This window comes from Dasypus novemcinctus, chromosome 2, assembly GCF_030445035.2.
Source record: "Dasypus novemcinctus isolate mDasNov1 chromosome 2, mDasNov1.1.hap2, whole genome shotgun sequence".
Lineage (NCBI taxonomy): Eukaryota > Metazoa > Chordata > Mammalia > Cingulata > Dasypodidae > Dasypus > Dasypus novemcinctus.
The window spans coordinates 97,732,970-97,758,290 of record NC_080674.1 but is presented as its reverse complement, the minus strand read 5'-3'; the positions used below and the strand labels follow the sequence as shown (position 1 = coordinate 97,758,290).

The 25,321-nt window shown below is 37.3% G+C and overlaps 1 protein-coding gene across 12 annotated transcripts in view; it reads left to right on the top strand.

Moving 5' to 3' along the window:
• Positions 1 to 25,321, top strand: part of MCTP1 (multiple C2 and transmembrane domain containing 1) — a 568,532-nt gene that overhangs the window by 233,699 nt on the left and 309,512 nt on the right. For all 12 annotated transcript variants that reach the window (XR_011646260.1, XR_011646259.1, XR_011646258.1 and 9 more), the window contains exon 2: positions 24,266 to 24,380. Coding sequence is in view for 9 of the 12 variants with exons in the window: in XM_058276318.1 (XP_058132301.1) it covers positions 24,266 to 24,380 (115 nt within the window). In the remaining 3 variants the exon portion in view is untranslated. The remainder of the gene's footprint in view (positions 1 to 24,265; positions 24,381 to 25,321) is intronic.

Here is a 25,321-nt window from a genome sequence, read left to right as displayed (position 1 = left end):
CACACAATTTATAAAGTGTAAACATAACTTTTATATGCACTGGAAAACCAAAATTTCATGTTACTCACTTAATTGCAATACTTGCTTTATTGCAATACTACCTTTATTGCAGTGATCTGAAACTGAACCCACGATATCTCCAAGTATGCCTGTGCGTTGAGTAGCTTGTCAGACTCCTAAAATGTACCCTGCCATCATTTGTAATCTCACAGGAGTTACACAATTTTCTTATAGGAGGACACAATGCTTATGGTCTTTTATTTTCTTTGTTCTTTAAATCTTCTTGTAAGATCTACTAGTTTTCATTCAAAGGACAATATTACTAAAGTTCCTCATTTTTTTTTTTATCAGTGCTCACCTCATTGTTTTTTTTAAAGACACATTAGAGATTTGCTTTTCTTTGGGGCATGTCCTTACTCAAGACCTTGATGTAATATTTTAGTAGATGTCAGCCATATGGTAAGTCATGACATACCATATGCTCCCAGTCAGGGGTTTTGGAGACTAAAACCTCTTCCCAGGACTTTACATTCAAAGAATAAATAAGCCATGTCAAGGAGAAGCACTCAACCAGGGAGCAGTGTGAAACTGTGTCATGGTGTGCAAGTAGTGTCCCATGAACCATTTGGCAGGCTACTTGAGGCACAGAGGAAAACAGTGCCACAGGGACAAGAGTGATGGCAGGCCCAAGGTTATTTGCAGCCACATTAGCATTTTTTCTACAAAGTGAAAATATCTTTCTGGTTAGTGCCAATTAATAATGGTATTAAAGATTATCTTCCCTTCACACAATTAATGTGAAAATAAAAAGGTTGAAACTTGTTGCTATTTCATACTCATCTAACCAGTGGACATCACAGGGGCATGATGTGCAAGTTAATCTCTGCTCTCAATGAGCAAATCATCAGTACTCAGAGAAGAAAATTCAGTCCAACCTCTTCCACCTATACAACTGCAAAGACAACTTCTTAGCAGCCTTGGTCTCAAGCTGGTGTTTACCTGTTCTTGAGGTGCTAGAAGTCCAGTCCAATTTTTGGAAATGTAAACAAAGCACTGAATATATTAAGCCACAACAGGGATATTAAGTGAAGCACTTTGTAAATTTGAATTCTCCTAACTCAGATAGATATATCTCAGGGTGGGACTGTTTTCACGTTCACTGATGGAGTGCAAAGCAAAATGGAAATGAGAACATGGGAAAAACAAATGGTCTTCAAGGACATCATCTACTTCATGTAGTTTTGCAACCTTTGGTTCATGCTCAGGCCCGTTATGATATAGGGACTGTAAATAGCACTTGAGGATACAGATATCTCTTCCATTCAATATTTATGGAGGGTTCACAAGTTTGGACACCATTCTAGATACTTAGAGGAGTGAACCAAATAGATTTTAAAAATCACTGCCTACAAAGAACTTACATTCTAGCAGGAATGCCATTTGAAATACTGCATTAAATATCAAGCATTTAACGTGAGTATGGTCTTTCAAGAACTTCAAGTAAATTTGATAAACCCTTAACCAGATTACCTGCGAATATGAATCAGCCATGGCACAGGTCTCTAGAAATTCACAGCCTAGTATGGTAAATAGACATATACAGTCAAGAATTGAAATACAATGAGAGAGCAATAGAAGTGGGTATTGAAATAGCATAGAGTAGGGTATAAATAATTTCAGGAAGAGGAGGAATCTGGGAGAGTTGTTAGCATGGCGATAGTACCTTAGGAGGTCACATCCTCCTAAGCTGTGACCCTGTCTGTGAACTACTAATTATTCTTTAAAACCCTCATAACTTGACTTTTTAAGGTGGAAATGGTAGAAGCAATATTTATGCTTATATTCACTTTCATTTATTTCTTAGTCCTTGAACATTTTAGCCTATCTTCTTGAAGCTTGAGAAAAATAAAGAATAGAATTGATCAATAGAGAGACTATTAGCATAATGAAGTAACATCCAAGATAAAAGTTATTATAATGGTAACATTTATTTCTAAGAGCTCTATCTCTAGAGGTATTGAAGAGCAGTCAAATTTTTTTCTGTGTTATCTTAGCAGTTCAAGCTGATAAAGATTTCACATTCACTCAGCTGACCAAAGTTTTATTCAGGGTTTCTATGCACCTTCTAAAGAATTCCAAGCATGACTAATTAATCTTTCAAACAAATTCTTTTCAAGGTAATAATAGTAATGAGTTTATAGCATCTCTGTTCAAATATCTATGAATTATCTCATGTGGTTGGGTTCATAGAATACTGTATTGCTGAAAGGCATGTTTTCTGAATCCATTCTCTTCTGGCATTTCTTGAAGTATAACACTAAAAGCTAACTTTTCAATAGTATTTACTAAGTCCCTGACACTGTTTAAGCACTTGACAATTATTAGCTTATTGAACCCTCATAACTCAATAAGGCATGACCCATTAATATCTCCATTTCACAGAAGGGAAAACTACAGTGTAAAGAGGTTAATAAGCTAATTGCCCAACATCCTACAGCTGAAAAAATAGCAGAGGCAGGATTCAAACTCAAGCAGTCTGGCTACAGAGTTGTATTCTTAACCACTATAATATACTGTTTCTTAAATATGGAATGAGCACTCTTATCATGAGATTATTTTGAAAACTTTAAATATCAGAAATTGCCATGTAAGCATATATCAGATTTTAGGTATGTGTTTGTATTTTAAATACAGATGCATCATCTAATAGTAGAGCCACTGTAACCTTTGAATCTCATTTGACTCACATACAACCATCGAACTCAGACTGCTTTCATAGATGACTCTCAGACCGTTTCCTTGATGAAATTTCATTTCACTAAGTCCTGCGACACTTCACCAAATGTTGAGGCTTTTGTTCCCTTCTTAAACTATGCTCTCGTGTTCCTGAGAGCTAGCGCTCCAACTTCCAGTGAAATCTAGAAGCCATTTCTTCATTCATTCATTCAGAAAATGTTTATTAAGTACTTATGTGCTAGGCACTATGCTAAAAGCAGGAGTTACAAAAGTGTACTCACAGACATAAAATCCACTAAAACCAGGTCAGCTCATAAAGAAATCATTTCCAAATTGTGATGAGGTAAATTCTTTGCCTGAATTGAAGGGTGAGGAGAGATTGAAGTGAGAAATAGATTTGGTGATGGGGGGGGCATGCAGTGTCAAGAGGTAAGATTTGGACATGTTGAGTTTTGAGTTGCCTGCGAGACATCCAAGTAGGAAGGTCAAGTAAGTAGTAGATTCTACAGATGGAAAAAAATTCATTCCACCATGTAGTGGGCTGAATGTCCCCAAAAGTTAAGTCCATGTCCTAACCCCCCAAATCTATGAATATAACTTTATTTGGAATAAAAAAGAATATAGATGTAATTAAAGTTAAGGATCTTGAGATAAGATTATTCTGGGTGGACACTTAATCCAATGGCAAGTGTCCTTATCAGAGACAGAAGAAGAGAAGACACAAAGAGGAGAAGGCCATGTTAAATAAGAGGCAGGGACTGGAGTTAAAAAGCCACAAGCCAGGGCACACCTGGAGCCACCAGAAGGTGGAAAAAGCAAGGAATGCTATCTCCCCTAGAGCCGCTAGCAGGAATGTGGCCTTGCTTATAACACCTTGGTTTCAAACTTCTACCCTCCAGATTTGAGAAAATAAGTTCCTGTTTTTATAAGCCACTGAGTTTATGGTAGCCCTAGGAAACTAATATACACAGCTTATGCTCTGTAGTGTCACTTTCTCTCTCACCTGGACGTACCTTCTGAGAAGGTCCTCCAAAAGCCGAAATCTTTGATATAGCCCCTCACTTGTGATAACAACAAAATCCTTGGTTGGCACCACACCAGGGAGCCAAGAGTGCCTACAACTGAAAGCAGGAGGATTGCATCCAGCATCCATATGGAATCTAAGGCCCCTCTTGATATAAATGGGGAGTGGACACAACCATTGCAAGGTCCACAGGATGGAGGAATAGACTATGGATTAGAGTGGACTTACTGATATTCTATTCATGAACTATTGTGATTAGTAATCAAAGAAAATGTGGCATTGGTGTGGAGAAAGTGGCCCTGGTGGCTGCTGGGGGTAGGGAGTGGGAGGAAGAGATGTGATGTGGGGGCATTTTCGGGACTTGGAGTTGTCCTGGGTGGTGCTGCAGGGACAGTTACCAGACATTGTATGTCCTCCCATGGCCCACTGGGTGGACTGTGGGAGAGTGTGGGCTATGATGTGGACCATTGACCATGAGGTGCAGCAGTGCTCAGAGATGTATTCACCAAATGCAATGTATGTCTCATGATGATGGAGGAGATTGTTGTTACCGGGGGGAGGAGTGGGGTGAGGGGGGTGGGGGGTATATGGGGACCTCATATTTTTTTAATGTAATATTAAAAAAATAAAGACAAAAATTTTAAAAAAATCCTTGGTTGGGTAATACCCTCCCTCTAGGACACAGAATCATTTCTACCTATGCACAGAGACAGGCAGGAAATTGCTCTTCCACCACACATTTTGTTTTCCCCTGAGAAAAACTAGATTCTGTTGCCCTATCCAGGAAATATCTAACAAATAGCTCCTAGTGGAAAGACATTTTGTTAAAGGTCACCAGCATGCTGTGTAAGCAGACAGAGCTAGAAAGTACTCTAAAGGGGTACTGCCTGGTTCCAGGCTCCATCCATGCAAGCCATGCCTTGTAGAAATGCAACCCTTACTTATTTCCTTAATTTATAAAGAACATATATTAGTCCATAAAAAATGAGTGTACAGGGTGGATGGAGATTCACACAATAACCAAAAGAGTATTGAATTCCCATCCTGGGGAGTTCTGCCACATTCTCCAATGGAACAGCTCGAATTCCCCAAGTATAGGAACAGTGACTAGTGAAGAAGGATGGTCTTATAGATGACTGTACTTAGGAAACTTTACTTTTGAAATTGAAACTTAACCTAGTATTATAGGGTGTCTAAGATTTACCTCCTGAGAGCCTCCTTATTGCTCAAATGTGGCTTCTCTCTAAGCCAAACTCAGCATATAAATACATTACCTTCCCCCCAGCATGGGACATGATTCCCAGGGAGAGCCTTACCGGCACTGAGGGATTACTACCAAGCACCAACTAGCAATGCAACTGGAAAAAACACCTTGACCAAAAGGGGGAAAAGGTAAAGACAAATGAGTTTATATGGCTAAGAGACTTCAAATCGGGAGGTCATTCCAGAGATTACACTTATGCACGTCTCAGCAGGATCTCATTGACTGCCAAAGTAAATACTTCCTCAATTAGCAGGGCTCCTGACGACTCTGGAGATATCCAGACACTATAGGCAGGGCAAACAACTCAGGAGTTTGATGCCCTGCCTACTTTATGCTCCTCTGTGTGACAGAGTTGAACTCAGTTGTGGTTTCCCTACACATGACTCTTCTGCCCCTTCTATTTGAACCTATAATTAGTACTAGAGTTGATAGGTGTATGTTCAAGAGAGTTAAATCTTTGGGCTTCCCATGTGCCAGTTGGGCCCTGAATCTCAACAGAGTTGCAACACCTACTCTTCAAGTCATTGGGCTTATCCAGGACAATTAATAAGGAGGTGATGATGGAAAACAACCATTCCAAGGAACAGAGTCTGCAACTGCAAGCAAGATAGTCCCATTCATCTGCCCTGTGGGATCTAAGCCCCCTCTCAATTTGAGGTGGAGGGGGTATCACCATCAAGAATCCTCAGGAATGGGGAATGAACAATGGACTAGAGTAGACTTTCTGTGATTCTAGCAATGGAAAAACTTATATCATTGATGTGAAGGCAATGACCACTGGAGGTTCTGAGGAGAGGGAGAGGGAAAAACAGGTGTCATATGGGGGCATTTTCAGGACTTAGGAATTGTCCTGAATGACATTGAAATGACAGATACAGGCCATTACATATCTTGCCATAACTTACAAAATTGTGTGGAAGAGAATGTAAATTAGAATGTAAACTATATCTGTGCTTAGTAGTAATGCTCCAAAATGTGTTCATAAATTGTAACAAATGTACCACCCTAATGAAGGGTGTTGTTAATGTGGGAAAATCTGGGAGGGGTAAAGAGGGGAGCATATGGAAATCCCCTATATTGTTTATGTAACATTTATGTAATCTAAGTATCTTTTTTTTAAATAAAAAAGTATATTTTTAAAAATTAGTGTACACTTTGAATGGATGGTACAAACATGGGACTATATTACACCAGGAATCCAGTGCTGGAAGATGTATTATGATTAACAAAACAAATATAAGAATGTTTTCTCATGAACTATAACAAACATATAATACTAATACAGGGTGTTAATAATTGAGTGGGTTGGGGGGGAAATGCACCAAACATAAAATATGGGCTATGGTTTAGTAATATTTTGACAATACTCTTTCATAGTTTGTAACAAATGTTTCACAATAGAAGATGCTGGTGGTAGGGTGATGTATGGGAGCCCTGTTTGTTTCATAAGGTCACAACTTTTACTATACCCTTATTGTTTATGTATGTTCATGTATGAAAATTTTATTTAAAAAAGCTTAGGTGGAAATAAAAAGAAATCAAGGATATGTACAGGCAAGAAACAAAAAAGCAAGTAAATAATGAAATTTCTTATTTAGCTTTTGATTTGTGCATCTTTAAATGTGACCCTCTGTGGAATACTATTTCATTGGGAATATCTATCTGATAGTACCTGTGTGGGTAGATATGTGGGGAACTCTCAGCCACTGTTAGTAAAGGTGTAAATTGTTGCAATCTCTTTGGAGGGTTGATGATTTGACAAGATCTCTCAAAATTAAAAACACTCAACTATATGATTATACCAGATATCATTGATTGTACACTTTGGATGAATTGTATGTTTTATTAATATGTATCAGTAAAATTGATTTGTTAAAAAAAACAAAACATACAATTCTTTAACCAAGCAATTCCATTGGTGGGACTTTGACTTTGCCCATTAGATAATCACAAAAGTGCACACCAATATTTTTATAAGATGAAGTTCGTTGCATCATTGTTCATAATTATATTTAAAAAAGGAAAGAAAAAAAATAACTAGAAGCCTAAGTGTCCATCAACAAAATGATGATTAAACAAATTATCCTATATACATTTTATAGAATGCTTTGGGTCTGATAGAAAGGATGAAATAGCTTTGGATGTGCTTATATGAAAGATTGACAAAATAGTACTATACAAAAAAAGTCAAGTGCAGAATATTATATACACTTTATTCTTTCTTATATCTGTCCATTAAAAAATATAAGTGCCAATTTACTTTCTGGAAGGATATTCAAGAAAATGTTAATGGTGATTACGTTTGGGGAGAAGCTCTAAGATTGAGTGGGAATTGGAAATTTTTACTTTTTGCTTTTGCTTTTATTTCCTGTTTGTAGTATAGAGCCAGTGCCTTTGTTATAAGGACACAAGACAATGAGATTGATATTTTTGAGAATTCCGTTTTGTGGAATATTACCTATATGTGTAAGCAGTAGTCTCCCTTCCTTCTTCTCTTGAGATTAGAGGAAATATTTGAAATGGGTTCTTTTAAACAAGAGGATGGTGTACCAGGCTATTTTTGTTTGTTCTTTGTTTTTGCTTGCCTACCATCATCCATAAACCATGGCACCAAGAAATGCCTGGAACTTCTTCCCCTGTTTTCTGAAAACATGATGCCATTTATATGTGTTTATTGCTCAGTCCTGACAGTTTCTTTGGGAGCAGTTTGAATTGCCAAATGTTTGAAACTTTTGTACAGTGCATACCTGATAATCACACTGAGTTAACCTGTTAATTGATCCAGTAAGTAGGCCTAATAGCTATTTGATGTGGTTATTTAAACAAATGCTTTCTTGCTGGCATCAAAATAACAGGCCACTTGCTGTGAAAATGCGTGTGGGTTTGCCAGTTATTGATAATGGAATTTCTCAAACTACTGCATTGTACCAATAACAGCAGCTGGTTTAACATCTCAGTTGATGAGGCAGTGAGATTCAGAACCCAAGGTTCCAGCCGTTCAGACTTCTGCAATTTGAACTAGAACTTCTGTAGAAGGTGAGGTGCTGAGCTCACAAGTAGAGGTCAATCTTTTAAACTCATAATTAGGCATAGTGCAGAGATTGCGCTGTAGCATGTAGAGGTAGAAAAGACCTTTAAAAAAGAAATGAGCAACTTTTTGTTGTAAAATGAAAGTGTGTGTTTTAGCATTTGGAATCAAAAACATTTTTACAATAGAGTTCTGTATTCTACTTCCCTTGGGTTAAATTGTTTCCTGCACCCCCAGGAATGGAAAAATTATGTTTTATTTCCAAACTGCATGCGCTGATATAAAAGCATTATGTATGACTGTATTCTATCAATAGGCCCCTCTCCTGAATAGTATCTAGATAATAAGTTTACTCAATAACACCAAAGACAGAAGACAAAAATGTGTTATAAATTACTTGAAGTAAGTAACAGAGGCAGAGGAAAATTCCATGAGAAAGATTCTAAATCTGTGATATTAGAATTTTAAAGTACATTTTCCTTAACCACCTCCAATCCTCATTCTAATAGCATTTGCATGAACTTTTAGCTAAGTAAAATTATATAATTAGATTCTTCAAAGTTAAAATTGCTATGTAGTTTCAAAGAGAAAATTCACTTCCAGATTTTTTTAAAGCATGGGAGGGAAGAATTAGTATAGCAGTAATAGAGAATTAACCTCCTCTTTCTAGAGGTGAGGAATTGGGGTTCAAAGATGGAAAGTTAATTTGCCTAAGGTTATAAAGTGGTTCTATAGAGGAATTGAAATAAAACCCAAGTCTTGTGGCTTTTAGCCTCATGTGTAGTCAGTGCTATCATCTTTCTCAGTTGCTTGGACTAAAAATGTTTACATCAGCAGTACTCAAGAGTAATTTTGATTAAACATAACTGATAGATAAATGTATCCCCTAAATACATCACCCTGTTTTTTCGTCTGTGAAATAAATGAGACAACATATTTGCTCAATCAGTGCCAGCTATTACATCAAAAGTGGAAAGGGAATGGTGAGGAGGTTTAGGCAAATTAATCACTAAAATCCTTTCTAGCTCCAGATAACCAATTCTCTTATTATTGAAAATTTTACCCAAGCAGCCTTCTATGAAGTTTATCTTTATACTTACTAAGCAATGACCAAATTAGAAGAGTTCCTCCCCACCAGGCACTGTTATTTATACAATAAAATTAGCTATATAAAGACTTTTTAAAAATAATTTTGTAATTTTATAATCATTTTAGATTTACAGAAAAGTTATGAAGACTGAATAGAGTTTCCATATATCCCACATCCAATTTCTTCTAGTGTTAACATCTTGCATTAGTTGGTACAATTCTGATAGTCACAATTAATGGACCAATATTGATACACATTATTACTAACTAAGTCCATATTTTATTCTGCTTTCTTGAGTTTTTCACCTAAGGTCCTTTTTCTGTAACATGATCCTATCCAAAAGACGACATGATCCTTAACTGTTTAAGAGGTATGTTTAAAAGATCTTAAGAGCTATGTTTAAATATCTCCATAGGCTGCTCTTGACTGTGACAGTTTCTCAGACTTTGCTTGTTTTCGATGATCTTGAAAGTTTTGAGTACTGGTTAGGTATGCTACAGACTTTCAATTTGGGTTTGTTTGATGTTTCTCTTGTGGTTAGACAGGAGTTATAGATTTTCAGGAGGAAGACCACTGAAGAAAAGTGCTATTGTCATCACAGCCTAGTTTCCCAATACATGCTCTCATGAGGACTTATTACTATAGAGGTTTACCTTGACCACCTGCTTGAGGCAGTGTTTGCAAGGTTTCTCCACTGTGAAGTTCTGCCTTTTGTCCCCTTTCCACTCTGTGCTCTTTGGAAGGAAGTCATTACATGCAGCTCATTTGTAGAGGTGAGGAGTTATGCTCCACCACCTTGATGGGAGACTTCTGATAAATTATTTAGAAATTTCTGCATGGGAGATTTATCTATTCTACTCATTTATTTATTCAGTCATTTATTTGTATCAGTATTAACTCATGTATGTTTACTTTATACTCTGGGTTATAATCCAGTGCCATAGTGTTGATTTTGTTGCTCAGAAACTTTTTAATAATGTCTTTGCAAGCCATGGTAGAAGAAATTTTTACTAATAGCATAAAATTTACAGTATTCATTGAGGGCCACTTTGTCTTGGGGGTCCATGGGCAGTTCCATGTTTGTGCTTCGTTGTGCTTACCAGGAATAACTTGCTATTTGCACAGCTGAGTTTATGAGATAATGCTTTCACCACAGCTGTGCATCTGTGGCCATGAGATTGCTTAAAGGGGACCCCATAGTGATACTGCAAACTCACGTCCAGAACAAAGAGGAAGAAGGGCAGGTTGGAGGAGGAGAGCACTCTTCATTTACTGCCACAAAACTCTTGTCTTGTTTTTCCATATTGGCATTTAAACTTTCCATGCAAAAATATCTCCATGAGAGTCAATTCCAAAATTGCTGTCAGGTCCAAAAAATACTATTTTGGGAAAATAATAAGAATAACAGTCATTAGGTACTGATATTGAAAGCAGAAGGGTCAACACAAACATGATCTACTATCTTCTTTCTAATCTCAAACTAAACATTAATGAATACTAGCAGTAATATATACATAATATATATATTATAATTTGAAAAATGCAGGAAGAACATACTTTGCTTTTATAAATAACTTGGTCTTATAAAGCATCATCACACACATTTATTTTTTTAATTTTCACAAGTCTGTTTTTTAAAGAAGAGGAAAATGAGGACCCTAATGCTGAAAAAACTTTCCTTCTGGCTCACTAGAATTTAATAGTATAACTAGACCTTGACCATGTCTTTGTGCTCTGACTCTTTTAAGCTCTCCCCTATTATAGGGAAGCTCCTTCATCACCTGCCCCCAAATAACTACTTACATTTCTACAATTTCTTACATTTACAAAGCGCTTTTTGTTTTTTCTCATAATCAAAAGAGTCCTCATAAAGAGAATTTAACCCTATTTTAAAGATTAGAAAACAGGCGCAAAAAGGATAAGTATTTGTTGACTGAAGTTAAATAGCTGATACTATGCCTGTACTTCCATCATCACAAGTTGCATTTTGTAACTCGAAGGCTGGTTACATGGTCTAATTCCAAAAGGGTGTGGCTTCTGTTCCACATTTATAAGGATAGAGAAAAGAGAATCTTGTTTGTTTTCCTTTGGCTCAGGTTATTTTACACACTGTATGTGTAGGTGGAAAGGTTTTCAGTGATAATGAAGCCAAGCTGCAAAAACAGTCAACTTAACGGACAAGCCAAGGGTGAGTAATCAGCATTGTGGGAGTCCCAGAAAAGACGTTTTGGGAGTACTGAGTTTTGTACTTTTCTCATCAGCAGTTAAATGTTTTATATAGTACCTATAGGCCCATTTTGTTTGGTTTAGGCTATTGGAAAATCAAAGTCCCAGAATTAAACAGGACCTGTAGTTCAATTCTAAAACAAATTATCGTAAAGCTTTGATATGCTCATAGGGTCATATTTTTCTGCTTTTATTTATCAGTGATTAACTAAAGAATAACTTAGTAAGTACTTTTGAGGATGACTCTGCATCCCAGGGTACCTGGGATGGCCTTGGGCTTTGCCTGCTTATCCCACATAATTATTAATAGCACTCCCTTTCACTCTCCAAAGGATAAATAATACGATCACCCTAACCATAATACTTTTTCCCATTTCTTGTAGAAAATACTCATAAAAAACACTAAGTTTTTCTCACCAACTAAAATGCCTTGACCTTTCCATGGTGTGAAGGGGCCTGAGGGGCAACTGTGTGTGAACTTGACTAAGGACTGCAGTCTCACAGAGGAGGAAAGTGAAAAGGAGGGAGTGGTTTCTGTCTGCAGCCTCTCTGGCTCCTCTCTGTGCTCCTTACTTGCTGTACTGTGACCTCTCATGGAGTTCCTATGTCACCTGGCAGCTTTCTTATTTCTGTTCTGTTTTCTTTTCTTGCTCTTATGTTGCAAGAATCAAGAACTCGCACTACTATCTCTTGTAGGCCAGGTCAGGTAAGAAGGTGATCAGGGACCACACAGGAAACCAAGAGCACAAAGCCCAGAGTAGTGGACCTCCAGACAAGACATCGGGCCCAGAGCTACACACGGCCTTTGGTTCATGCATCTTTACCCTCATGCCCAGCCATTGTCATGTCTCTGCTATGATTAGCTGGTCTTTATCTATACTTCCTGTTACAAAGTCATACTCCACCCTCTACTTTGTGTATTTTCCCCCAGGGCTTCTGCTAACTTAGAGCATTAATTCCCCCTGACTTTGGGTGACACATGGGGCATCATTGCTTCTCCACTTCTCTCTTATGACCCTTTGGCTTTAGCAGCTGCTGTTAACTTATTCTTCCTTCTGAAATTGTTCCAGATTGCCTTTGCATGCTGAATGAAAATCTAGATCATCAACCAGGCTTTTCATTGTCTGCCTTTAGTTCAGATACCTAGTTCTAGTCTAACCAGCTGCGAACAAGAGATGAAAAAGTCAAATTTACAGGACCTAAAGCAGGGGTTCTTAAAAAGGGGTCCATGAGCTTGAATTGAAATTCAAAAAAACATTATTCTTGTGGGGATGTGTTGTGTCAGTGTGATATATTTATTAAATAATACACAGTATAGTGTGGACTTAGTAAGGGGTCCATGGTTTTCACCTGACTGGTAAAGGGTCTATGGAATAAAAAAGTTGAAGAACCCCTGATTTAAAGCATAAGCTATTTGTTCAGGTGGGATTACAAGCTAAGTACTATGACTTATAAACCCTAGTGGGGTATGCCCATGATTTGTCATGAATTTTCCCAATTCAGCTTCAGCCCTTAAAGTCACTTGGACAGTTGACCTCCAGCCAATCGTATTGTTCCATGGCAAATGGATCCTTGAGCATCATTTGAACTTAGAATATCTCAGTGGCATATCTTGGTGGCTTTTGAAAATTAAAATTTGAAAGATTTTGATTTCCATTTGATGGAGATTTCACTGTGCAAATGTTTTTGGTTTCATAGAAACTAGGAGAGATGACAAGTAGAAACTGGGAATGACTAAGTAGGAATCCTTAATGATATCTCTTGGTATCCTTGACAAGGTTATTACATTTAAAAAAATTAAATATGTAAAAGCTTTCATGAAGTTTAAGTGGGTTTTGTTGATAGACAGAACTGCAGTGACCCTGGCATGAGCATGTAAAACATATATGGAATAATTTAACCACTTCATAACCCACTAGGAATGGCTATACTAGAAGACACCCAAGAAAATGCCCTAGAATCTAGACATACTCCTCCTTCCCTGTTCAGTGTTACAACATCTCCATTTTTATTGGTAATAAAAATCAGTCACCTCAACCAACAGAGTATCCCCATTTATTTTTGCCTGTAATGAAAAGCTCAAAATGACCGAGTGGCAGTCTCAAATTCCAATTCATCAGCACCATTATGTCTTCTGGTGAAATACTTTCTTCACATGAGTGAAAATACCTCCTAACCAGCAGAACCCAAAGTCATAGGGACCATCATATTGATTCCCACATACTCCCAGTATTGGATGATATAAATTTTTCAAGTCTTGAAATTCTTTTTGTGTGTAAGCCTTCTCAAAGATGTTCTTTTCCTAATGTTGTAGGGTGCCTACGAGTTACTGCCTGAGAGCCTCCATTTTGCTCAAATATGGCCTCTCTCTAAGCCAAATTCAGCATATAAATGCATTACCTTCCTCACAACATGGGACATGACTCCTGGGGATGAGCTTCCCTGGCACAAGGGGTTACTACCAAACACTGGCTGGTGATGCAACTGGAAAAAGACCTTGAATAAAAGGGGGAAAAGGTAAAGACAAATGAATTTATATGGCTAAGAGACTTCAAAATGAGTCAGGAGGTCATCAGAGAAGTAATGCTTATGCATGTCTCAGCAGGATCTCATAAACAGCCAAAGTAGATACTACCACAAATAGTGGGGCTCCTGAGGGCTCTGGAGAAACCCAGGTCCTATGGTCATGGTAGATAGTTCTGGAGTTTGGTGCCTCCCCAGTGGGCCCTACTTTGGGGTTTGTGCTCCCAAGTGTGACAGAATTGGACTCAGGTGCGACTTCTCTACATATGTCTCTTCTGTCCCTTTTATTTGAACCTATAGTTGGTGCTGGAGTTGGTAGGTATATGTCCAAGAGACTTGAGTCTCTGGGCTGTCCATGTGTCAGTTGGGCTCTAAGCAGTTGCAACACCTACTCTCCAGTTCATTGGACTCACCCAGAACAACTAACAAGGAGGTGAGGATAGACAACCACCACACCAAAGAACCAAGAGAGTCTACAACTGCAAGCAAGAGACCCATCCATCAGCCATATGGGATCAAAGCCCCCTCTCAGTTAGAGGGGGAATGGGCATCACCATCCCAGAATCCTCAGGATTAGGGAATAAAATACGGACTAGAGTGGACTTACTGGTATTCTACTATAGACTTACTGTGATTGTAGCAATGAAAGAAATTATATCATTGATATGGAGACATTTGCCCCTGGAGGTGCTGAAGTCAGGAAAAAGGAAAAAGAGGTATAATATGAGGGCATTTTCTAGTTTTGGAATTGTCCTGAATGACATTGCCACAACAGGTACAGGAAATTTTATGTTCTGTCATAACCTACAGAGTTGACTGGGAGAGAGTATAAACTACAATGTAAACTATAATCCATGCTTAGCAGCAATGCTCCAAAATGTGTTCATCAATTACAATGGATATACCACACTAGTGAAAGAAGTCATTAATGTGGGGAAAAGTGGGAGGTGTTGGGAGTGGGGCATATGAGAATCCGTTATGTTTTTTTATGTAACATTTTTTGTAATATAACTATCTTTTAAAAATAAATAAAAAATACATTTTAAAAAAAGATGTGCTTTTATAATTGGAACAATGGGTCAACTAAGCTGCATATTGAAATCACTTCAGGAGCTGTAAAGCAAAACAAAAAATGTATGCCTGGGTACACCACCAGACTTCCTGGGGGCCCAGCTTAGTCCTCAGGGTTGAGAACCACTGGTCTATATAAAAGTGGGGAAAGTAGGATTAAGCACAAGGAAATTTAGCATCACTATGTCAGGCAGCTACTTTAGTTCAAGCAAGCCAGGAGCTGGGGAGGAAAGACTTCTGCAAAAATGGAGGGTTGAGGGGGTAGAGGGTGCATGTGCCCTGGGCATAATAACCCTTCCGAATGCTTCCATTAAAATTATCAATGTTATTCTGGCCATCCCGTAAGTGACCTTGTGAGACTGTGAATTTAATCTATGTTATAAATAACTTCAAACTTTGGCTTCATCAGTATCAAAAGTTTCATTGGGGGCTATCAAAAAAACTAATTGATCCTCTAACTGTGCCTAGAACTCTTCGTTCAAAATTATAAGCTTATCTTTTTTTTTTTTCTTTAAACTGTTAGGGCTGTTAGACATAGCCAGTCCAACCCATAGTCTGTCCCTTTCATAAAGTTCTATCACAGCCGCCAGTTGGTGTGCAAAGCCTTGTCTTAGATAAGGCTCTTTGTTCCCAATGACCACCGGTGACCGTTTAAGTAATTATTTCACCACCTCGTGACATTTCCGTATGCCCCATTCTCTAATGTTAATCAGATAACCCAACCCAGATGACCACTTCCCTGAAGGTCTCTTGACTACACCCACTTCTACTATCAGTCAGGGATTTGAGGAGGATTCTTGGTTGCAGAACACAACATCCATTTCCACCAGTTTAGATAGAAAGGGAGGGCCAGAGGACCAGGTATGAATGCTAAAGGGGCAGCAATGGTTTGGAAAAATACCAACCACATTATAAGGCTCTTTATCTGGAAATACCTTTGCTATTGCTGTCTAGTGTTTGGCACTTAGGATGCCAGGGACTAAACATCAGAAATTTACCACAGCTTTCTAGAGGAGGCAGACAGATCCACCACCAAGCTTGCCAGAAAACCAGATTCTTTGCACGGCAGCAGCACTTCAGTCTCCTAATGCTTGCTTCTATGAACTCCAAGCACAGTATGAGTACATTTCCTTGGCAAGCCTAAATTGCGGGTCCCAAGTGTAGCTGCAAAGAAACCTGGGAAATGTAGTTTTTGGCTTTCTAGCCCCTTTACTATATAGGAACTAAAGCGAGAAGGAGTTTGAAATATGCACTGAGTGAGCCAACCTATGCTTTCTGCACCAGATGTTCAAAACTAGAGTACAAGAAATAGCTAGATAAAAGGCAAATTAACTTAGCAGCCAAAGAAGATGAATTAATTTCAGAAAGTGCCTGGTGTTCTCTCTACTTTATCTCCTTAATCCCTAAATGTTTATTTGATGCACTATTGGGAACCCAGAAATTTAGACTGGAGGAAAAAAAAAGAGTGGGCTAGCAGAGAAAGAAGAGGTTTATTTTGATTTGCATAATACTTCACTAAGAAAATAGCATATAAGCCTATGAAAGGAACCGTTTACTTTTTAAAATTCTAGATTCTAGAAACTCTAATCAAAGTTGCCTTCCCCCTGAAGTTCTAGATTTAAGAATGTCTGAGATCATGAGCCACATTTGAATAGTGAGTGAGGAACGTGGAAAGCTTAGACATAAGAGGTTCCCAGAATGTTCACTTGTTCTCCCCATCCAGGCACTCACTGCCGAGGATACCCCCATTTGATAATCATTCCTTTGCAATGGTGTTCTCTTCTAAGCTATCTCCAAAAATGCAAAAGTTCCTGAAAGAGTGACAGATTAAACTCTTCTCAGTTATTAATACCTTGGATCATTCATCTAAAGATATCTATAGAGTACCTACTCTTTGCCAAGAACTCTACCATATGCCAGGGATATGTTAGGGCTATACATGTGAACAGAACAGGTATGGCCTCTGCCTTAGCAGAGCTCACATCATAGCAGAAAAGACAGGCATTAAAAATAATCACATGATTGGGAAGCAAATGTGGCTCAACAAATTGGGCTCCTGTCTACCATATGGGAGGCCCTGGGTTCACTTTCCAAGGCCTCCTTGTGAAGGCAGGCTAGCCCATGCCTGCCGAGAGCTGACAGCCTGCACCCGCTGAGAGCTGGTGCAGCAAGGTGACGCAACAAAGGGAGACAAGGAGGGGCAGAGGAACGCACAGTGAATGGACACAGAGAGCAGACAGCAAGCAAAGCAGCAAGAGTGGGGGAATAAAGAAAAAAAGTAGAGTTGTAAACAAATCACATCATTAATTAGCTTATTATGATTGTGATAAGTGCTATGAAAGGACTGTTTTCTGGGATACAAAAACATCACTATCACAAACAACAGGTTGGAGATGTCATTTGAGATATTTAAAATGAAAAATGACAAGGTTTATTTTAGAGCTATATGTGTGCCTAGCACTTCAGATACATCTTTCCTAATGTATCCCTATGTTCAGAACCCTAATAAACATTTAAATAGAGAGACTTTACAATAAAAATTATATATTTACCTCTACAATCCCCTTATAATCAGCCTACTGATTTTCTTGGAACCATTATAATGAACCTGAGGGGAGCTGTTGCTCCAGATATACTTAAGTTCTTGATTGTCTTATTTTATGGAGATGTGGGTATCTTGAAGCTTGACACAGGGGCTGCCTGGAACCTGCTGCTCCTCTCATTTTCTCTCTGTTACTGGCATTATCATCCTCCCAAGAGCTCAGCTCAAACTTCCGTGTGACTCATTTATCCATTTCTCATATCTCCCACATCTTGTCACTTGACTAATCAGTTGACAAATTCAGTTGATTGAATCTCCTTGATAGTTCTCAAATTCATCGCTAATTTCCATTACCACTGACCAGATCAGGCCCTTATGACTTAAACTGACTGTGAAAACTTAGCCCAGAGCATGACATGTAGAAGATGGGCAATAAATATTTGTTAAATGAGGCCTGTTCATGTTACTTTTCTCTTCAAAAGGCTGCAGTGGTTCCCTATTGCTCACAGGCTAAAACTTTCTTCAGCCTGGAGTGGCAATTCCACTTATTACACAATCCAATGATGCACCCTCTGGCAAATATTGCTTATACCCAATTTCATATCATTTGAGATAGAATGGAATAAATGGACAAGAAAGACATGAAGTGCTAATGAAATGGTCCTCGATATCTGCATTGGACAATATGGAAAGCAGGAAGGGGAAGATAGGACTAATAGAGTATAAGGGATGAAGATATGAGTTATTAAAGTGAGTTTACTATTCTGTAAAGGAGAGATAGTCCAGGGTTTATGAAACAGAAAGATCAATGGTCAGTTTAGAATGATTTGAATTAAATAATAGGGCTGTGAATGCCTCACTAAGAAGTACAGATATACTCAGGTATGCTGAGAAATAATGGTTTTATAAATAATAGGATTGTCCATCAGAGTGGACAAACCCACAATGCCATGAAAGTTTTAATCCAGAAATATTAAGGTAATTTCAATATTAGAAAAATCTATCTGCGTATTAAACAAAAACTCCCATGTGATTTTATCAATAGATGCTAAAAATCCTTTGATAAAATTAAGCAGCCATTTTTTAAAAAGTCCAAGTAGAGTAACAGTAGGAGAAAAAGCCCAAGCTTGATCATCTTCTTGTTAAATGGTGAGATACTAAAAGGCATTCACACTAAAATCAAATGCAGTTCAGAAATGCCCATTATTTCCACTATTTAAACAGTTTCTGGAAGCTAATACAATAAAATCAGAAAATGAGTCAAAATGTTCATTGCATACAGATAATATGATTTTTAGACATAGACAACCCAAAATAGAAATGAAACCCATGAAATACCCAAAATTAAATTTAGCGTGAAGGGATTAGCATCTATATAAAGAAAATAATAACTTTTTATTGAAGGACATAAAATAGAATCTGAATAAATGGCAGGTTATATTTCTCTCAGGAAAACTTAATATCATGAAATTATAAATCTTTCCTAAATCAGAATTTCAGTATTTTTGTTTGTCTTTGGAAAATAATAATAGCTAACATTCATTAACGGCTTACTATGTGCCAGGCATTATTATAATATTTGATATGCATTAGCGCTGACAACCACTGAATGAAGTAGTACTGTTATTATAATCCCCATTTCATAAATAAGAAAACTGAAGCACAGATAGGTTAGGTGACTTGACCAAGATCATATAACTAGTAAGTGGAAAGGTCAAGGTTCAAACCCAGGTGGTCTGGCCCACCAATTTAAGATTTTAAAATTGATAGAGAAGAATACAAATGCAAGAACAGCCAAGAAATTTTTAAAAATCAAGCCTAATGGGAACTACATATTCTAACAGATATTAGAAACTTACTTTAAAGTCATTATAGTAAGTAGTAGTACAGTGCTGCCACAGAAATAACCAGGTTATAGGAATTTCAGAAACAGATCTACATATATATGGAAACTAAATATCTTGTAAAGGGAAAGTAGATTATTTATTGTTACAACTATTGGCTACCATCCTGATAGCAACTAAGAAATTATACTTAATGCTATTCACACTACACTTAAAATATATTTTGGATGATTTAGAGGTCCACATGAAAAAAATAATATTATAAAGTTATTTTTTAGAACTAGAAAATAATTATGTCCTCTCATGATATATAAAAAGCTTTTTAGGCAAGAGAAGAAGTGCAGAAGTCATAAGAAGGGAACACATATTTAACTGCTTAATAGCTTCTATATGACCACATACATAATACAAAAAGATCAAAGACAGAAGCTGTACTGCAGGAAATATTTACAATCTATTTGATAGAGAAAGTAATCCTACAAGCTGCTTTTTAAAATACAATTTAGTAGAAAAAATGAGCAAAGGATACACAGTAAATGAAAAATTTATGGAAGAGAAAAATGGATATAGCCAATAAACATAAATCCAATGATACCTTAACTATGTGTTAATTTCTGAAACAGCGAAAGTGAAAATCTAGTGTACTGAAAATTACCTTAGAAAATTCCATTCCCTGCCCAAAAAGTATAATATACATTTTAAAATGTAAAACCAGCTACTCTATATTATGCACTCTAAACTTCCAGAAGCTCTGAATAGTGTGATGAAAGCTACAAAAAATGCAGATGTCTGCACATTCAGACTCTCTGCCTTTAAGGTAACTATCAAAGCACAAAAGGAAGATGGAGAAATAGTGGATAATTCCTCCTTTCCTGTAGATTTTAGTCCATTTTTTTTTAGAAAATATTAAACCTAGGTTTAATGTATAGTAATGGATTTAATTTGAAATTATACACATAAAAGTATATAACGAAATACTTGGAACATAACTGACACTCAATAAATGTTTGCTAAATTTTAATTTGTCTTTCTTAATTAGACCCACATGCACACTATTCTTTGACAAACTGCTCAGAAGATCTTGGCTGGCTTCTTTTTCCAAGGTAGCATTTTTCTGCATGGCCCAGTAAATAGCTGTCACTTTCTTGTCCTTTACAGGAGGTTCAAAACACCTTACCATAGATCCAGAAATATATATTGAAGGAAGATAACATTTTTACCCACCAATCTTGGAAAAATAAGGACTATTAGTAATGTCCTGTGCTGGCCAGGTGTGGGAAACAGGCAGTCTTATGCACTTTTAATAGGAGTATGAAATAATTAAACTTTTATGGAAAAAAAATCATCTGACAGAAATTAAGATACCACTACTGGAGTGGTGAACAGTGAAAGCAACCCAACAGCTCGTTAATAGGAGAGTACTTGATTAACACAAGGTTTGACACAGATTAATAACTGGAAGCTTTAACAGTGAATATGGTTGGCGGAGTCAGGAGACAGCACGGGATGAGGGAGCATCCACTGGGTAATAAAAACCTTGCTAACAATTGAATGCCCCATACATAGTTTCTTCATAAAGTATGCAGACTGTTTTGAGCTCGCTCACACAGGAGTTAGTTGCCTTCAAAGATGGAAACAAAATTAGAAAATAAAACCAACCTAACCTGATCTTGAAAGATCTCCAACCTAACATCTTATCCTATAGAAAGCTAAACCAACAAAGCTTTGTCTTCCTATTTTGTGTATTGTAATGTGAATTCTCAATCTTCACCAAGTAGCAACAAAAGCAATACATCATAATATAATAAAACGTCTGCTACGCTGCTAAGAAAAATCCTTGAAAATGAATACAGTTTGGACCCTGAGTGTCATATTCTACTAAGAAGACATCATTAATCATTTATTATTTTGCCCATTTGACTTACTGAAAGATTGATGCATCCAAATTTTAAAAACCATTCTTTGGCTGTCATTCAGACCTTCATCTTCCCAAAATGTTCTCCTGATAGAATTCCTGAAATATATATTGGATATAGCCCAGCCCAGACATTTCTTTAGTAAAAACAACTTCATTTCCCTAGTCTCCTTTTTGTTCAAGTAATGTAGAACTTTCTCCATGGGCAGCACAAACTCAGGATTCATTCCATTCAGAGACTTTCAAATCAAGTCCAGATAGCATCATAGGCCAAATTCATATTTCCCTCCTCTTTGCTCCAGCCATACTGTCCTCCTTGTAGTTCCTGACATACAACAGGAATGCTGCTACCTTCGGAATTTTGCTCTTCCCCAAAATGTCCACATGGCCAACACCCTCACTTCCTTCAAGTCTTTGCTCAAATGCCAACTTCTATGAACCTACCTACAGGGCTATGTAACAATGCCTGTCTCTCTCTCTCTTGCTAGAATGGACACTGAATGAAAGCAGGGATCTTTGTTTTGTTCACTGATGACACCCCAAGTGCCTACACAGAGTCTGACATATAGCAGGTACTCAATAAATATTTTTTAAATGAATAAACAGTAATAATCAGTTTTTGAAGACCAGAGAATTTTAGCAATGGAAGTGACCTTGGAAATTATTTGATTCAGTGGTGAGAAATTTTCTTTTTAGGAGGGTCAGTTGAAGGAAATACAAAGAGATTTATGGGCAGAATTTGTTTTCCATTCAAAATTAAATCCCATGAGGGAATAATGTATGCTCTTAAAACTTAGTCACCTATTACATTACAGAGAAGAATATTTATGAGAAAAGGAACATAAATTAATATGAATAGAGTTGAGAAGTAGCAAGTAATGGCAGCTCTCTAATCTGCATCCTGGAAATGAAATCTGGATCTTATTTTGAACCCATACGCAGGCTGTCATCACAGATCACTTGAAATCTCTATCCTAATTTATAGAGGAGGATAGATTATTTAGAGAAGAGTAGAAATATTCATTTTTCTCAAGGTCCTGTAGCCAATTAGAAGAAGATTTAAGAGCAGACCTGAGGTCTCCTTCTACCAGTAGAAGAAAGAAAGCTTTGATGCTTTTCTGCTCAAGTAAGCATAAAAGAATGGAGGTGAGGATGGTAAACCACCACACCAAGGAACCAAGAGAGTCTATAACTGCAAGCAGGAGAATCGCATCCATCAAACATGTGGGATCTAAGCCCCTTCTCGTTTTAGAGGTAGAGTGAACATCACCATCCCAGGATCCTCAGAATGGAGGAATAAAATATGGATTAGAGTCTACTTATTGGTATTTTGCTACAGAACTGTTGTGACTAGGAATGGAAGATACTGTAGCACTGATGTGAAGAAAGTGGCCACGGAAGTTGCTCAGGGCAGGAGAGGGAAGAAAAGATGTTATGTGGGGGCATTTTTGGAACTTGGAGTTGTCCTGAATGATATTTCAGGGACAGATGCTGGACATTATATATCCTGCCATAACCCACTGAATGTACTGGGGGAGAGTATAGGCTACAATGTAAACTCTTATCCATGAGGTGCAGCAGTGCTCCAAAATGTATTCATCAAATGCAGTGAATGTGCCACACTGATGAAAGAGATTGTTGATGTGGGAGGAGGAGTGGAGTGGGGTGGGGTGTGGAGTATATGGGAACCTCTTATATTTTTTAATCTAACATTTTTTGTGATCTATGTACCTTTAAAAAAAAAAGACAATTAAAAAAAATTTTTAAGTTAAAAAAAAAAGGTAATTGGAAGATGTTACCCTGAAAGGGGAATGGATGCAATTGGCAATGATTTGGCTGTCGGCAAGAGGGAAACGAAGTCAAGTGTGGCTTGGCAATTTCTAGCCTGAGTGGCTGGGGAACAGTGCTATCACTCAGAGAAACCCAATATCATAAGAGGAAGTGAATTTTTTTTATATTGTCCCCAGAGGAAAGTTGATATGTTTGATTTATCACTCAAAGTTGAACTGCTTCTTATTTTAAATAATAATTGTTCCTAGAGGAAAACCTTTTTTACTTTGGTCTTAAGTCTCAAAAAAAAAAATGCTGTTTTATTGGGTTGATTTTATATTATGTGAGTTATATCGCAATAAAGAGTTTTATAGATTCTGCTCTATAGTTGCATTAACAGGTGAATTAAAGAACTGGAAGAGACAGGTTGGTGTCTATTCTTTTTACCTTATCCATGCATATTATTTCCAAACAGAAGAACATTTTTTAGTTGGAAAAATAATTATAAGTATTCTCAAACATATGAAGAAAAGTAAGCTTTCCTACTGTATTCAAAGAGATAAAGACTACAAAATAGGAACTTTCTATTTGTACTATTTGCTTCTTTTCTGTTGATTTAGTATAGTTTACTCCTCTTGTAATTGCATTTGTAACTCAATGCCTAGTAAATTATCAGCAAAGTATATTGTTGCTCAAGAAAGTCTATAGAGGCAGTTTGCAGAGAATTTTAAATCTAGAAATAGCTTGTGTACTTTTATTGCATGGAAAGCTGCATTAGAAATTTAGTCCCATTGAGAATTTATTTCTTGCAAATTCTGTCAAAATGCTGGGTGACTTTATTTTTTTTTATAATTATATCATATTTTATGTTGGAGCTGAAACAGGAATATGTAATCCATCAGGATAAGCTCTATTGCTTAGATAAATGAGTCAATAAAGTCAGCTGAATAAATCATTTTAATTTTCAACTTTTAGTTGTCTGGGAAGTAGACTGTTCTTACACACCTTTAATCTCCACTCATCATTGCTTATATTCGTACTTCAGACATTCGTATTAGTCTTTTCCAGTCACATTATGTGGGATTTTCCATGGGAAATGTTTTTCATATTACATTTGTTATCCCTCATCTGGGTTAGAACAGAAAATTCCTGTGACTGCATGTTTCTGGTCCTCCATTGGAGGAAACAGAACAGAGATAAAGTTAATATTTTTTATATTTCTTACCTTCCAGAAAATAAATACTGCTGGAATCAGTAATGCAGATCTCCCTCCAGCTGATCCCGGAATGTACCAGTTGGACATTACATTAAGAAAGGGTCAAAGTTTAGCTGCCCGAGATCGAGGAGGTAAGAACAGCATTGCCTAGAACCTTATCCTATGTGTTTGTGACAAATTTGTTTCCTTATGGTCAGGTTCAAAGATGAGGTTTGAAACATGACTTGATTCCTTTGACCATGGAAAAAGAGGTTCTGTACAAGTTCCAAAATTCTGAGCTATTCCCAACCAGATAGCAAAGTCCCTACCAAACTGATATCAAATTAGACTCTGAATCCTATATAATTAGTGACACAATTAATTACATAGATGGGGCACATATTTGAAGCCATATCAAAAGTCAACTTCCGGTTGACCTGAATTATTCTTGCTTCATGGATTTGCTCACTTGCATCTTATGAAACTGCAGAGTCCAGGAATAGTATCTCACTGGTCTCAAAGTGATCTTCGGAGTCTAGGTTGAACTTGGTAAGAATAGGTTTGTGGTGGATTAAACTGAGGTCTTTGCAGGTCATGACAAAGGATAAGACCTGGCAAATACTATTTAGTAACTGGATTCCAAATCTTGAAGCAATCTTGTTATAAACTAGGATGGGCCACATAGAGGATCCCTTGAACTTAGGTAGAGGCAGAACCAGGGGTAGACCCTAAACAGACTCTGCAGTATCCTTTGCAAATTTTTAAATACCAGCCACTCAGCTGCTGGAGACCTTGAAGGCACCTAATCCCAGAGGAAGTTTGAGTAAATCTCCTGTTAGGAGCAGAAAGAGGCCCAAGCCTAAGCCAACTCCGGTCATACCACCTGGGGAGTGCTCCTGCTGTCACTCATCCTGTGACCTGATTTCCTTCTCCCACTGTATCTGACACCCATGCTTAGGGAGTGGAAGGAACCAGATTAGAACTGAAGTTTTTAATGTTCTGTCTTTTATCTCTACAAGAATAGAATAGAGAAAATAGGATAGAAAATAGAGAAAACATAATAGAATAGTGGTATTTTTTTAAGATCAGGTGA